At 40.3% G+C, this 13,961-nt stretch overlaps 2 protein-coding genes across 17 annotated transcripts in view; both read left to right on the top strand.

Annotated features, from left to right (window-relative positions):
- The window catches only part of LOC111579120 (R3H domain-containing protein 2), a 59,962-nt gene extending 57,304 nt beyond the window's left edge, over positions 1-2,658 (top strand). For all 13 annotated transcript variants that reach the window (XM_023286258.3, XM_023286255.3, XM_023286265.3 and 10 more), the window contains one exon: positions 1,050-2,658. In XM_023286258.3, the coding sequence (XP_023142026.1) occupies positions 1,050-1,453 (404 nt within the window). In that variant the 3' untranslated portion in view covers positions 1,454-2,658. The remainder of the gene's footprint in view (positions 1-1,049) is intronic.
- A 1,572-nt stretch (positions 2,659-4,230) lies between these two features.
- On the top strand, positions 4,231-13,751 carry LOC111579118 (SH3 and cysteine-rich domain-containing protein 3-like). 4 transcript variants are annotated; one of them, XM_035955438.2, is made up of 14 exons: positions 4,231-4,478; positions 4,761-4,831; positions 4,958-5,020; positions 5,352-5,430; positions 7,414-7,570; positions 7,664-7,761; positions 7,849-7,930; positions 8,429-8,526; positions 8,855-8,918; positions 9,084-9,133; positions 9,871-9,974; positions 10,137-10,188; positions 11,350-11,487; positions 13,056-13,751. In XM_035955438.2, exons 2-14 carry the CDS (start codon positions 4,821-4,823, stop codon positions 13,152-13,154), a joined length of 1,095 nt encoding a protein of 364 aa, XP_035811331.2. In that variant the 5' UTR covers positions 4,231-4,478; positions 4,761-4,820; the 3' UTR covers positions 13,155-13,751. The 4 variants fall into 4 exon arrangements, with proteins under 4 accessions (XP_035811331.2, XP_035811334.2, XP_023142022.2 ...); XM_035955441.2 differs by lacking the exon at positions 4,761-4,831 and adding an exon at positions 4,618-4,716 and having other exon boundaries at positions 4,233-4,478; XM_035955439.2 differs by lacking the exon at positions 4,761-4,831 and adding an exon at positions 4,597-4,716 and having other exon boundaries at positions 4,359-4,478.
- The last annotated feature ends 210 nt before the right edge of the window (positions 13,752-13,961 follow it).

The following is a 13,961-nucleotide window of genomic DNA, read 5'->3' as shown; positions in this document are numbered from 1 at the left end:
CATGTTTCTTTTAAAACCGTCTTTGGTTGACATATTACCAACTTTTGGGGACTCTAGCATCAATCAGAATTGTCTGACAGGTATGACAAGCCAGGGTTAAAGTTTTGTGATGTTTTGACAAGTCAAATTGTGATGTTAATTAATTCATAAGACCACAAAAACTGTTGTGCATAGAAATCTGTATATTGTAGTCATATTTGCAAACTTACAAAACTTAAGAAAATGCCGAAATCTTCATGCTGATCTTTAACAGCATCGACGGCATATTTTACCTCCCAGATATTTTCATAACTATACTTAATATGAACACTGAACAGTGAAGCTGATGACAAGTCAATATACGTCACGTTTATTGAACAAGTGCTATAACAAGACAGGTGAAACAGATCAATGCTGCACTAAAAGCATCATAAGAAAACAATGCAGAAGAGTCCTCATTCCTCAGAGGATTTACATTCCATTATTTACAGGAAGGAAATTCTCAGAAACCATTGTAATGTCACATTTGTATTGTCATCCTTTCTTCTTGTTCAATAACAAATCAAATCTTAACAAATCTGGGACTGAAGCAATACATTTCTTGAGTTATGTCGGATTTGTCACAGACATGGCGAAGCATGCTGCACAGGTTAAAGTGTGAGGAGACAACATTAGAGGAAAGCAAAGCATATGCAGAGACAGTTTTGTAGATTTGGCAGCCAGTTTTTCTGTGACTGCTTTCCTCAAATGTTCCTCTATCTGATGTTGATGCCATTGAATAAACGACGAATCGCTGCAAGTACAAGACATGTATTTGCTGCACTGCATTCGAATGCAGTTCTACAGCCTTAATTGGATTCCCTTTGAAGTATCCCTCTGGCCTCAGGGCTGTGCACACTGTAATTCCCCCAAGCGGTGCTCAAGCAAAAAGTCTCGAGTTGAAACAGACAAGTCAACTCGTGGAGTGTCTCTGAAAACAAGTGCTTCATGTCTCTTAAGATACAGCTCGGGAAATCAAGCCTGCCTAACATGTTGCCTCTCTCTAACTCTGCTTGTTTCTTCTTGTCCAGTGGTGAGTCGAGTACTCGAGGTAACAGACCTGCCAGAGGGGATTTCACGGCCAGAGGCTGAAAAGCTCTTCAACCAGCTGTCGCTGTGCGGTGCCAAGATCCAGTGGCTGAAGGAGCCCCAGGGAGGCCGAGGAGGACCGGGAGGCTGTGGCCCCTGTCCTGGTGCGGGGCCTTCTGGGCCAGGAGCTGTTGCTGGGCCCGGAGCCAGCATGGGAGCCGGAGGAGTGAAGGGCGATGGCAGTGACCCAGCTCACCTCTACACAGTAGTGGCAGTGTTTCCCAGCACCATGGCTGCCCAGAGTGCTTCCTTCAAACTTAACAACAGCGGGGCCAGCCTCTTCAAACTGAGGGCCGCCAAAAAGAACTATGACCTGCGTGTGCTGGAGAGAGCCAGTTCTCAGTGAAAGGAAAAGAGAGGGGAAGGAAAGAAAGGAAGTAAAAGAGACAGACAGACAGAGAGACTTGGTGGAATGGTGGAAAAGGAAGGAGGACTGAGGGGGACTGCTCTTAGTGTACAACTTCAAAACAAAACTAAACTAAAAAAAAACTCGAGATAAATGTGTCAAATGTATAAAAGGGAAGAAGGTGTGAATCATGAGGTGGCTGGTGTTTGGTTGCAAATATGATTTTGTTTGTTTTTATTCATTGTTTTTGTTTTGTATTTATATAGCAGAAGAGCACACAAGACACGTGAGCATGTGTTTCACTGTTGCCGTGGAATGTGTGCCGCCATTATACAAAAAACACACGCAACTCCACACACACACACACACACACACACACACACACACAAACAGACACGCAAGCGCAGGCAACAGGGTTACGTAGCACACAACAAAAACACACTGGACAGTCGACCTCAGTCAAACCTTTTCCTCCTCCTCCCCCCTCCGCTCTCCCACCCTTCTTCCTTTTTCTGCCAGCGCTTTCTCTCCTTCAGCTCTCCGTCACCCAGTCGTCTCTCAATCTCACATATTTATAAATTTTCATACGCACAGTTGCGCACTCTCTCTGCTTTCCCCTGCCTTCTTGCCACGTCTCATAGCGCCTCCTATCTTTCTCTGCTCCTCTGTCCCTCTCATGTACTCTGTCACTGCTCTCTCCTCTCTCTTGCTTTCTGTTTGCCTTACTGCTGTTGTGGGTTTCTGTATTGCGCTGTTCTTTTCTCAAAAGTTTTTTTTTTCTCTCTTTTTTTTGTTTTTTGGGGTTCAATATATTTATATAAGTGATGTAAGGAATAAAAGAAATCTATATATTCAGTGATTTTTCTTTCTTTTCCCTGAGTGACAAAGTTTAGGCCTTCCTTTCTCCTTTACTCCTCCCCTCTTCATCCCTGCTCCTCTTGCCCTCATTCGTTCTCCTCCTTTCTGCCCTCTACCTCACTTCTTCTGTCCTCTCCTCTCTCCTACGACTGCCCCACATCCCCCCCAGCCTCCGCCCCGACGCCCACATTGTGTTTGCGTTTTTTCGTTGACAGCTGTGCAGAACGTATCAGAAGAAGTAGTTAAAGTGCACAATGATTGCATATGTCTACTGTAAATTTTATTTAATCTGTTATTTTTTGTTTGTTTTTAAAAATATAAAAGTCAAGAAAAAATCTATCAAAACATGTTTCGTGTCATGTGGTTTATTGTTTGAGTTTCCTGAAGCCGACTCTAAAGTGTGCGTGCAAGTACAGATGGCAAAAAAACGTCAGGAAGCGTCTCGCTAAGGTGTCGGGCCTCTGAAACCCACCAGCTGCAGAGCTCCTTGGTGCTGATTCAACAAGTCCCTGAATCTTTACAACATTTCAGCTCAAAAATGACTTTTGCACACTTGTTGTATTGTAGATTTTATTCTTAAAGGATAAAATGACCTTTTTCTGCCATCAGTCTGCACTCAATAACCCATAATGACAAAGTGAAAACATGTTTTTAGAGTTTTTTACAGAGATATTCAAAATCAAAAGCTGAAACCTCTCCTGTTTGAAAGTATTCAGACTCGGGAATCTGCACTTTGTAGGAGCAGTGAATACAACTTTTAATCCTCTCAGGTAACTTTCTACAGGTGTAGCACACTTCCATTTGTGACATTGGACCTGTAAGATTGATTCAAGCTCCGTCAGATTATTTATTTTTTCAAATGACTGGTGTATTTTATGATGACATGACCTTTTCTCTACAATGACCATCAGGACAAACCTTAAATTATAGATTTCTAGGACGAATAACTCTGTTTAAGTTGTCCATTTAGTAGCTTCCAAACAAAGGCGTCAACATGTAACCAGAAGCTTCAGTGTTGATTTATTTATTTATTTTTTGCCATAGACTAGACCTTCTGTGTTTATTATAGGCACAGAAGGAGCCCATATTAACACCTCAGCTATGAACATAGTGGATTAATTTCCCTATAAAATGTTTACAAATGTTCTCAAATATTGTTTATTGGCATATATGGATATTTTCTTGTCAGACACTAATTCAAATTTAAACTCCTCTTCGCGGCAGGCACCCAGTTGTCAAAGTAAGTATATATAATAGCTATTATTTTATTTTTATTTTGCCTCCTTCAGACTTTTGTGTGTACTGTGTGTGCTTTTTTATTTCACTGACAGTTAGCACAAAGCATGTGCAGCAGTGTGTGAGGAGTGCCATTACACATTAACCCTGCTGTTGTCTTCACTTTTGGGTACGCACAATTTGCTGGATTTTGGTTGATTTTCTTTTTGTGAATGTTCTTAAACATTTTTAATATTTCTTTTTTTTTCACCAAAAAATGTTCAAAGATTTCCCAAAAATGTTGAAAATGTGGACATCAGAAGTTTCACTGTGAAAATAGTTTTTTCCCCCCCATTTTCAAACTTTAAAACAGGTCGATTTTGACCTGCAGGACGACACGAGGGTTAAGTGATTCAGACTCTGACATTACTGAGCTTTATACTGTTTTCCTGTTAAGACGTTCCATCTTCTGGGTTTCTTTTCCGCCTCTGAATCCAGCCCAGCCATTAATATTCTAGCTGTGCGGTTAATTCAGTGAAATCACAACCAAGTCAACTGACAGTCCACAAATAGTTTGTTGATGTGATACACATTTGTAAGGCAACACTTAAGTTCGCTGAGCGGGGAGCCAGTAGCAGAACACGCTAGTTTCTTTAACGCTCTACTAGGGGAGCTTCTCAGCGATTTAAGTGCTCAGCTGTCCCAAACAGTCACATGGATGCACAGACACGCATACGGACTCAGGGCTGGGCCGGGTTGGCCTGCTGGCATTACTCATCCCAATCTCCCACCTGTTGGAGCCTCATTTGGAAAGTTGGGCATGTTAAGGACTGAACGACAGGCCTGATAGAAAAAGCTCCAAGAGTGTCTTGAAGTTTCTGCAGGTATCTGACAGCAGGGAGGGTGTGGGAACCACATCGCCGTGGAAAAGAAGTGGAATTCAAGTTTCACGGTCAGTTGACTATTTATTTACTTATTTTACACGAATGTGCTTCCAGAATAATGATCTACGCTCATTTGAATCATTTTGAACCCCTTCCTAGTACTTGTTAAGCACTTGTTAATTGCAGATCGCTGTTTTCTTATTCAAGTCCTGAGCGTGGAGTCTATCATGTAGAGGAACCTGAGAAGGGGAAACTCTCTGAAGCCTCTGTAGATACGCTGACCATATATCTTGTACCAGGTTACAAGTGAGTCCTGTTTTAACTTTGCTGAGATCAAGTTTCCTCCCCAGATCAGACCTCCAGAGGATCTAGAAGACAACTCAAGCTGGTTCTCTGATAACTCACGTTGAATGTTTGAATGGTAAAAAAAAACAACTGACTGGAAGCCAAATGGAGAGGAATTGCTTTAATAATACATCCACAGAGGACATCTCATAGCTCCTCACTTTACCTAAAGCAGTGATGCTTGTGTGTTTTCCATCTACAGTGGCATCTACTGGCCCAAACTCTCAGGAATCCTCAACCACCGAACCATGGCTCATTATGACTCGTAAGTTTTAATGCACATCTTGACAGGTTTCCTTATTCACTTGAATTACCTCGTGTTTGATGCTAAAACCACTGTGAGATAAAGTTTTTCCTGTGTGGGAAGTTGGTTTCTAATGTCTCAATATCAAAATAATCTTAAAGAACAAGGAAATAAATATTGAAAGACAATCCAATTGCTACAAAAATGGAACCGAACCCAACTGAAGTCATCTTTTCATATTGTATACCAGAAGACAGAAACATAAAACCCTGCATGTGAGGCAGGCGACTGTTTGTGTTCCGCAGTCAAACATTTGCCTCTCAGTGTGACATTTGCTACCTGCTGATGACAGGCTGGATGACAAGGACTCTGTGGATATTCATGACAACCCACCTCTCCCTGAAAACGTGGTGAAAGAAGAGGACAACACGGTGAGACATCTAGAACCAGTGTGACACGCACATGAAAGGGCTGTTTACAAAGCATATACCAGGGAAACTGATTTATTAACATCGAGTAACTCTGAAGGAATCATTCAAGTCTCACTCTCACATATATTAAAATGTTTTATACACAACATAGTTGGGTTCTGAGATCACATCAATGATTTAAAGGGTTTGTTCACCCAAATCCCCATCGTAGTATCAGATATTGCATTTCGACTTTAATCTGAGATCTCCATATGTGTGCATGTAATTTCAAAAATATACTGTACTAAAAGCAGTTTTGCGTAAAGCGGACTCCAGTATTTCCAGAGTAACTGAGATGCTTCTGAAAAGGAAGACTTTTGGGGTGGAGGGAGAAAATGAGGAGGTGTGTCCAAACTTTTGACTGATCGTGTATATTTTTAAAGGTAAGATACAATACGACACGACACGACAAGACAAGACAAGATCTACTTTATTCATCTCTGAGGAAATTATTTTGCCAGAGTGCAACAAACAATAAACAAAGGTTAGTGGAATATACACAGTTACACAGAGGTTAGTAGTAAATAGAACTAACAAAGAATACAAAGTACAAAATGTAAGTTTCTAAAAGTGTTTGTGTCAAGTGTCTTAAGTGTGTAAAGTGTCTATAAAAAATAATTAAAATAAATAAGAAAAATAAAGTAAGATATCACAAGTACAAGATGTAAACTGTATAATACTAACACTAAAAACTAGAAAGATTAACAGAAAATGAATGGAAATAGAGTAAACAGATGTACTGCATTTGAGTCTACCAGGAAAGAGCCTGGTTAAACTGCCCATGGAAAAGTTTGTTCATTAAGTATCCCTTCTGCAGAAAGAGGAGGAATTGTCTAGTCTGATTGCCTCAGGTAGAAAGGACCTCCTGTAGTGTTTTTTCTATTTTATTCAGTTTATGTTTGACAAGATGTTGAGATATTAGTCTGTCAGCTTCCTCCCTCCACCCTTTTCAGAAAAAACCCACCTCAGCTGTGTATAAACATACGTGAATTTGTTTCTTCAAGCATGATTTCCTTATACTCTCATATTGAATGGACAGATATTCCATCACCTGTTTTTTGCTTGAATAATTGCCAGAGTGGGTTTGTGTAAGTCAACCCTAAGCTGACATACGTGCTGAGGCGTTGCGGTAGGTTTGTGTAGGAGTCCTGGCTGCTAAATAGAGTCACAGAGTGATGGTGCTGTAATGTGTGAACTATCCCTGGTATTACCACTTATTGTGGTGAGAATCCACAGACAGTCGGCCGCTGGACGTCTCTAATCCGGCCGGTCACTGAGAGTCGCTGAGCCTCAGAGCCAGTTCAGTCTGTCCGGCGTCCCTCTAATTGCTGTGTGTGTACAAATCTGTGTATGTATGTACGTGTGTGACATCCCTATAGCCCTGTCAGACCAGACTGTATGTTTAGTATTAGCTTTGTTGCATTCAGTTGGGAATGTTGTCGGTCTCTGCTGAAGGCTATTTTGAGATGTTGAGCTCTTTTCTGTATGTCCCACCTGTGGTTTGTATGAGTCTGTCTCCAGGTGAAAGAGTCCAGAGAAAAAAACTCTCAAGAACACACAGCTACCTCCTAAACTGAATCAATGAAATTTAGCCAATAAAAAAGGAAAGATCTTGACACTGAAATGATTATTCATGGATCTGGCTCTTGCTGATGTGATACAGTTTGTGCGAGACCAGACGGGCTCCATATGACTCAGACCGCAGTATTAATAGAAGCGTTGTCATATGAATCTGTCAGGCTGTGGGTGGTTCAGGATACTGAGACTGTTTGGGTTAAATAAAGAGAAAAACAGAGGAGAGAAGAAGTGGAATCCCGAAACTGGATCATTTAGTCTTATTGTTTACAAGCTGCACAGGAGCTGAACGTATCAAACAGAATCATAAAATGCAGCATCTACTGTCCTCTTCTGGTCTATAATCTAAAAGTCCTCTCTTATTTCCAGGTATATTTCATCTATGATGAGGAGGTAGAGGAGGAAGACAAAGAGGAGCCTCCCCCTCCAGAACCAGTCAGACCAGTCAACGACAAGCCTCACAAGTTCAAGGACCACTACTGCAAGAAACCCAAGTTTTGTGACGTCTGTGCGCGCATGATTGTTTGTACGTAGCTCCCTTTGCTTTGCTGACATTAGCGACCTATGAAAGTTTGTTCTCCTCACATAATTTCAGTTTCATTTTGCTTTTTCTCTCCAGTGAACAACAAGTTTGCATTGCGATGTAAGAACTGCAAAACCAGCATCCACCACCAGTGCCAGTCGTACGTGGAGTTCCAGAGGTGTTTTGGCAAAATTGTAAGATGCCGAGTGCTTTCAGGAATGAACCACAGAGATTTTTTTTCTCCTGATATTTGGTTTACATGCTCTTGTCCTCTCCTTTAGCCTCCAGGCTTCAGAAGAGCCTACAGTTCTCCTCTCTACAGCAGTCAGCAGAATGCTACAGTCTCACAGCTGCTGCCCTTTTGTGAGTCCCACTTATGCACACTGCTGTGTGATTCCTCCATACAAGCAAATGCAGCACAAACTGGAGAGTTCGCTTTGGAAAATAGTTCTGCGTCAACGCAGCCGTAGATATTCAGTCATTAGTCAAGTATAATCACGCATGAATCTTATTTCCTCTCAGTTTTTCATGTTGACCAGAAGTTGCTTGTGTACTTTTGAATCAAATTTTGAGTTACAGTGAGAGCAATAAGCCAGAAATGTGATGACAGAAGTGTCCTTTTCATTACTAGTAGATCAAGTATTGGGTTTATTAGCATGATAAAAACCTTGGCTCTCTAGTCTCAATAAAAGCTGGTTGACAATTTTAAATACAACCAGTCGAGATTGTTGGAATACCAGTCACTCCTTCAGTGTAGTTACAGTAAATTTGAATGATATTATCTCTTATAATGACAGCAGGTACATTCCCACCCATCTCTGTGGTTTCTGTGTTCAATGAATGCTGATGTTTGATTGGCAGCACAGTCAAACCGCACTGACCCCGTGTTTGAGACGCTGCGAGTCGGTGTGATTATGGCCAACAAGGAGCGCAAGAAAGGCTCAGAGGACAAGAAGAACGTGAGTAATAAGACGTCCAACTCATGCAGCACAAAGCCACTTATGCACGAAGTAACATCACTGGTGTTAAACCCAGCTAGAATAGTTCTGCTCCACAAACATACAAAGAAAGTTCTGCAAAGTTCTAGTAATGTTTTCAGCTGGATCTTTTCTTTTAGTTCCCAAAGTGTTGTTCTTAAAGGCCAGATTCAGCGCTTACCTTTGTACCATTTTAAGCTATTCATTGGACTTGAACTACTTGAATTTCAATTAAAAACTGGAAAAACTGGGACGTTCTAAAACTTTTGTAGTGTATATATATATATATATATCACTGTTCCTTGTTCAGACGATGATGATGATGGAGGAAGATGAGTCCCAGCCCAAGCAGGAGGATGAAGGAGGTGAAGGAGGTGAGAACAAAGCTGTTAGCAAAAGTAACCTTACTTGTGTTTATCTCTGCTGCTTTCTCCATTTTACTGTTTATTAACTGCAATGAAAATATTCAGTATAATAAAGGAAAAATCAAATTAATAACTGTCTGTTTTCTGTCTTGTTTCTGTTGTTTTGTGCGTTAGCAAACACAGAAGGAGACAAAAGGGGAGACAAAGCTCCTGCTGATGACAAGGTCTGAAAAATGAGGAGATGGAGAAGATGGTCAATGATCATAAAAATTATATTAACCTCAGGGGTGTCAAAGATGAGGCCCGCGGGCCAAAATCGTCCCTGCAGAGGGTCCAATCTGGCCCTCAAAAATTACAGAGAAGACATTAACTGCAATTTGTGAATTTGCAAAACTATAAATTTAAAATTATTTCTAGACCATGACAAGGTGTTTTGATCATAAAGTAAAATACCAGATTGCTCATTGTTCTTTTGTCATTTTGTGTATCGTTTTTGTAGTATTTTGTCTGGTTTTTGTAGGTTTTTTTTTGTCTGGCTTTTGTCGTTTGTCTCATGTTTTTGTCATATTGTGTCTTGCTTTATTTGTTCTTTTGTGTAGCATTTTTGTAGTTTTGTAGGTTTTTTTGTCTCACTTGTGTTGTTTGTCTATTTTTTGGTCATTTTGTTCCCCGCTTTCGTCATTTTTATAACATTTTGTCTTGTTTTTGTTTGTTTTTGTCTCGTTTTTTGTCGCTTTATTTCTCATTTTGCATTTTTTCTATGTTATTTAGAGGTTATTATGTTATGATTTTACTGGTCCGGCCCTCTTGAAATCAGATCGGGCTGAATGTGGCCCCTGAACTAAAATGAGTTTGACACCCCTGATTTACACCATGACAGTAACACTACCAGTGATGATAATGACAAACAACATGAAGGATCTGAAGCCAGTATTGTGTTTTTGTGTTGTTGTGTTTTCAGAGTAAAAAGCCTCAGGCAGGGAAGATCGGCGTGTTCAGTCAGTCCCACTACTATCTGGCTCTGTATCGCTTCAAGGCCATAGAAAAGGATGATTTGGACGTTCAGTAAGCGTCTCCACACCTCATCCTCTCTCCCTCGACATTTCTCTTAATCACTTTCTTTCCTGTTCTCTTTTTTCCTGGCTGTCTCTCTCACCACACACCAGCTTGTGTCATCAATTGATATTTAAATACTCCAAAAATACTCCTATCTTGTTTGTTCCCAAGTGCTGGTGATCGCATCACAGTGGTAGATGACTCCAACGAGGAATGGTGGAGGGTGAGTGCCGGGTTTTTATTTATCTTTCATACAACTCACACTAATTATTTCAGTGTACACATGGCTAAGGTGATGTGTTTTTAAAAACCCTGTGTGTTCTCCAAAACGTATGAAATTTTACTGAGAGACAGCCAGATGGCTTCAGGATCAATTAATTAGATTTTTGGTCATCATCAAGGTCTGGGATTTCTGCCATTAGCTGATGATGTTTTTTTGAGCCAGAACAATTATGCCGGTTTTATGTGCTGGAAAAAAGTCCAACTGCCATAACTTGCAAGTCGGCAGCCTGAGAGCTTTGTGTTTTTTTTTTTTTTTTAATATTTATGTAGTCGTTGAGCAAATGTAAAATCATGAAGCAAGCTGGAGAGCTGTTCTGTTGTTTTCATTTTCTTAAACTGGTAAAAAGTCACTGTGATTCTCAGAACTGATGCATCATATTCAGGTTCTAAACAGACAACGCAGCAACACAAAGGTTGAGTGAACTTTTATACATTCTAACTGACTTCAGATGTGATTTCTTTATTGCCAGCATCTGTTACTTGCCACAGGTGAGTTTAAACGAGCATCACATGCTTGAAATAAAATGATTTACCCAAAATTTTAAAATGGTGCACACAATTTTATCTGGCCCATCCTTTAAGTTTTGTGTAAGATTATGTCAATTTTGTCTTTTTTCTTCTGCTTTTTCGTGTTTTTCAAATGCACATCAAGGAAATAAACACATGTATACCAAAAACATTTGTAACTGCCACAGTTTCTGGGAGAAATGGTGTATTTTCTGGAAAAATTCCAGAGGTGCCCATAATTTCATCCATGACTGTTGCTTCAATAGCTTCCCAAGAGGTAGTTTAGGTAACAGTGACTTATATCAGCGTCTAAACACTCCCCATTTTGTAGTTAAAACTGAGCGAATAGGGTTTACTCTGACTTTCTGAGGCTGCATTTCTTTATCCAGGTCTGCAGGCATTTCTCTGTTTTCCATATTAGTTGGTTATTGTGGAGAGAGCTCCCCTTCATCATCAGTCCAGCTACTTTCTGTCAGTCTCTCAGGTTTCAAAGCCTGTCTGGACTATATGTCCGTGTTTAAATTGAGCCATCTAAGTAATCTAAATTAGACCCCGGAGCTGCAGTAGCTCACTGTTCAGGCTTTTGTTCCGACAGGGGAAGATCAGAGAGAGAACAGGCTTCATCCCTGCCAACTACATCATCCGAGTGCGAGCGGGAGAGAACGTCTTCAAGGTGACTCGCTCCTTCGTTGGCAACAGAGAGATGGGCCAAATCACTCTCAAGAAAGACCAGGTTAACATAAACACACATGCATTTACACAGTCTCCTACACAGACACATCATTATATAACCAAACCATAAATGCCTCCACTATATTTACACCTAGCCCCAGTCTCATCTGCACAACACACAGGAATACAGAACTGAGAAGCTGAAATATGTCTTTGTATATCTTTCTATAGCTGTGGGGACAGTTGATCCTCAGAAGCACAAACACACATACAACGCAGCCTAAAGCCTGAGCAGTTGTATTTAAAATCAATTCCCTCCAGATGTGTGTGCTTAGTCAGTGCGATATACACTTCCTAGGAAGGTTAGGTAGCTGAACTTGAAGTTGCACATCCCTTTAGCGCTTATTAGACACTGTTCGGATGGATAAAGGCAAAATTGAAAAATATATAATTCTATGCACAAGTGCTTTACAATCTAACCCTCACTGCCTTCCTGTTTGATCAATATATATATGTACACTTGTGTTGACATGATGGCTGGAAATGACAGGCCTGGAAACATCACAAGCCCGTGTCACATTGACATGAAGAAATAAATGCTTCATTGATTTACATTCACTGGCCTTCAGCCCTGCTGTTAAACACCGCAACCCTCAGCAGAGGTTAACCTGAACTCTAACTTTAAATTCTTTTGCCTCGAGTGAAGACATAAGAGCTACTCAGTGGCACGCGTTGCTGTCTGCGACATGTCATTGTTACGTTACCACCTAGAAGAGGTGTTAGAGTTGGAAAATCTGAAAATCAAGATGTAAGAACTGAATCTTGATGCTCTGTACACTTCTCAAAATCTGTTCTGGTTTTTTTCTTCATCTATTTTTTGCAGATTCTGAGCATTTGAGATTGTTAAATAGTTCATGAAATCACAAATTCGACCAAAAATCTAGGTCTTAATACAAACACTGGGGTGACTGGGCGTTCTCTGTAGCTGCAAGTGTTATTGTTTGTCTCTATATGTAGCCCTGTGACAGACTGGTGACCTGTCCAAGGTGTCTCCTGCCTTCACCCTAAGTCAGCTGGGATAAACTCCAGCCCCATGCAACCCTAATGAGGATCAAGCGGTGTTTAGATAATGGATGGATGGATTATTTTAAGAGAGATACAGAAGCTCATGGATCACACTCAAAGTATCATACATTTACTCAGAGAGTGCAGGGATCATACTTGACTTTGAGTTCAGATCAGTGGATTTGCTCTGCCTGACTTGGAAGGAACAGGAGAGATAAAACATTTTAGAGCTGACACTGTTTAATTTGCTCTGCTGTCTGCTCACTTGTGACACAATTCCTCTCAGGCCTCAGACATGTCTTACATGCACATTTCTGTTCTCACTTGCCACTGAGACTTGTTTTGCATTTCTAAATCTGTCACAGCACACTCTCGAATACTGAATTGCAGATTCATTTCTCACGGTTGTGTAACGCTCTCTGTAGTCGCTGATGAATCACTCAACATGGACACAGGAACACGCTCATGTGTGCAGGAATGCATGAATGAAAGCATCGCCTACACTTGCAGAAGACAGTTAAAAAAATATGCCAGTTTAAGATTGTTTGTTTTGTGTGTCATCAGATTGTGGTGAAGAAGGGTGAGGAGGTGAACGGCTACCTGAAGGTCAGTACAGGACGAAAGCTCGGCTTCTTTCCCTCCAACCTGCTGCAGGAGATTTAAAGACAAGCAGCAGGGGTTTTTAGAAACATCTGACCAGGCCCTGTGTCATTTTTATCATCTGCTGTGACACTTTTTTTTCTGATAAAAGACTTCTGAACAGGACTGAGCACAGGCTACTTTCACAAACTGATTCATAACCACACCTTTAAAAAAAAAAAACTCATGTACCTCTGATGAGATTACTGTAGAATCAGTTTTACTACTTTTAAGTTTCCCTTCACAGATTGTTCTAACTGCATGCGCTGAACTACTTTATCATGTACTTGTGAGTAAAATTACGTTTAACAGAATTGTGTCACCCTGAAAACTTGACCTGGTGAACTGTAAAATGATCTTTGTGTATTTTGCTGTTTTATACTGAGCACTTCCATTAGAAACATGATGGTGCCTTTTCAGTTAGATTATTTTTTTTAAATAAATGTAATAATATTAATATGCTGCTGTTCCAACAGTTGTTTCTACTAACAATATTCGATATTCTACTGTAAATTTTAAATAAGAGTTTTAACAATAATTATCCCTCGGAGTATTCCTTTTGCATTTGTTGCAAAAACAAGCCTGCAATTTGTTTTTCCATTAAAAGAAACTACATTTTTATTTGTGTTTTCATTGTGATGTCTCTTATTCGTTCATTATTGGCGTTAACATGCAAAGCTACATTACATGGAGTCATTGATTCGAACATTTGACATATAGACGTTTCTATAAATATTTACAGAGTTTATTTCCCCACCGACCATCAGCAAATGTGAATAAGTCTCATGTAGCACATAGACAGTGGTGGAAAAAAGTTTTCGGACACCCCAT

The sequence above is a fragment of the Amphiprion ocellaris genome, chromosome 5 (assembly GCF_022539595.1).
Source record: "Amphiprion ocellaris isolate individual 3 ecotype Okinawa chromosome 5, ASM2253959v1, whole genome shotgun sequence".
NCBI classification, from domain to species: domain Eukaryota; kingdom Metazoa; phylum Chordata; class Actinopteri; family Pomacentridae; genus Amphiprion; species Amphiprion ocellaris.
The sequence above is the reverse complement of the archived record's forward strand: the minus strand, read 5'-3'. Positions and strand labels throughout refer to the sequence as shown.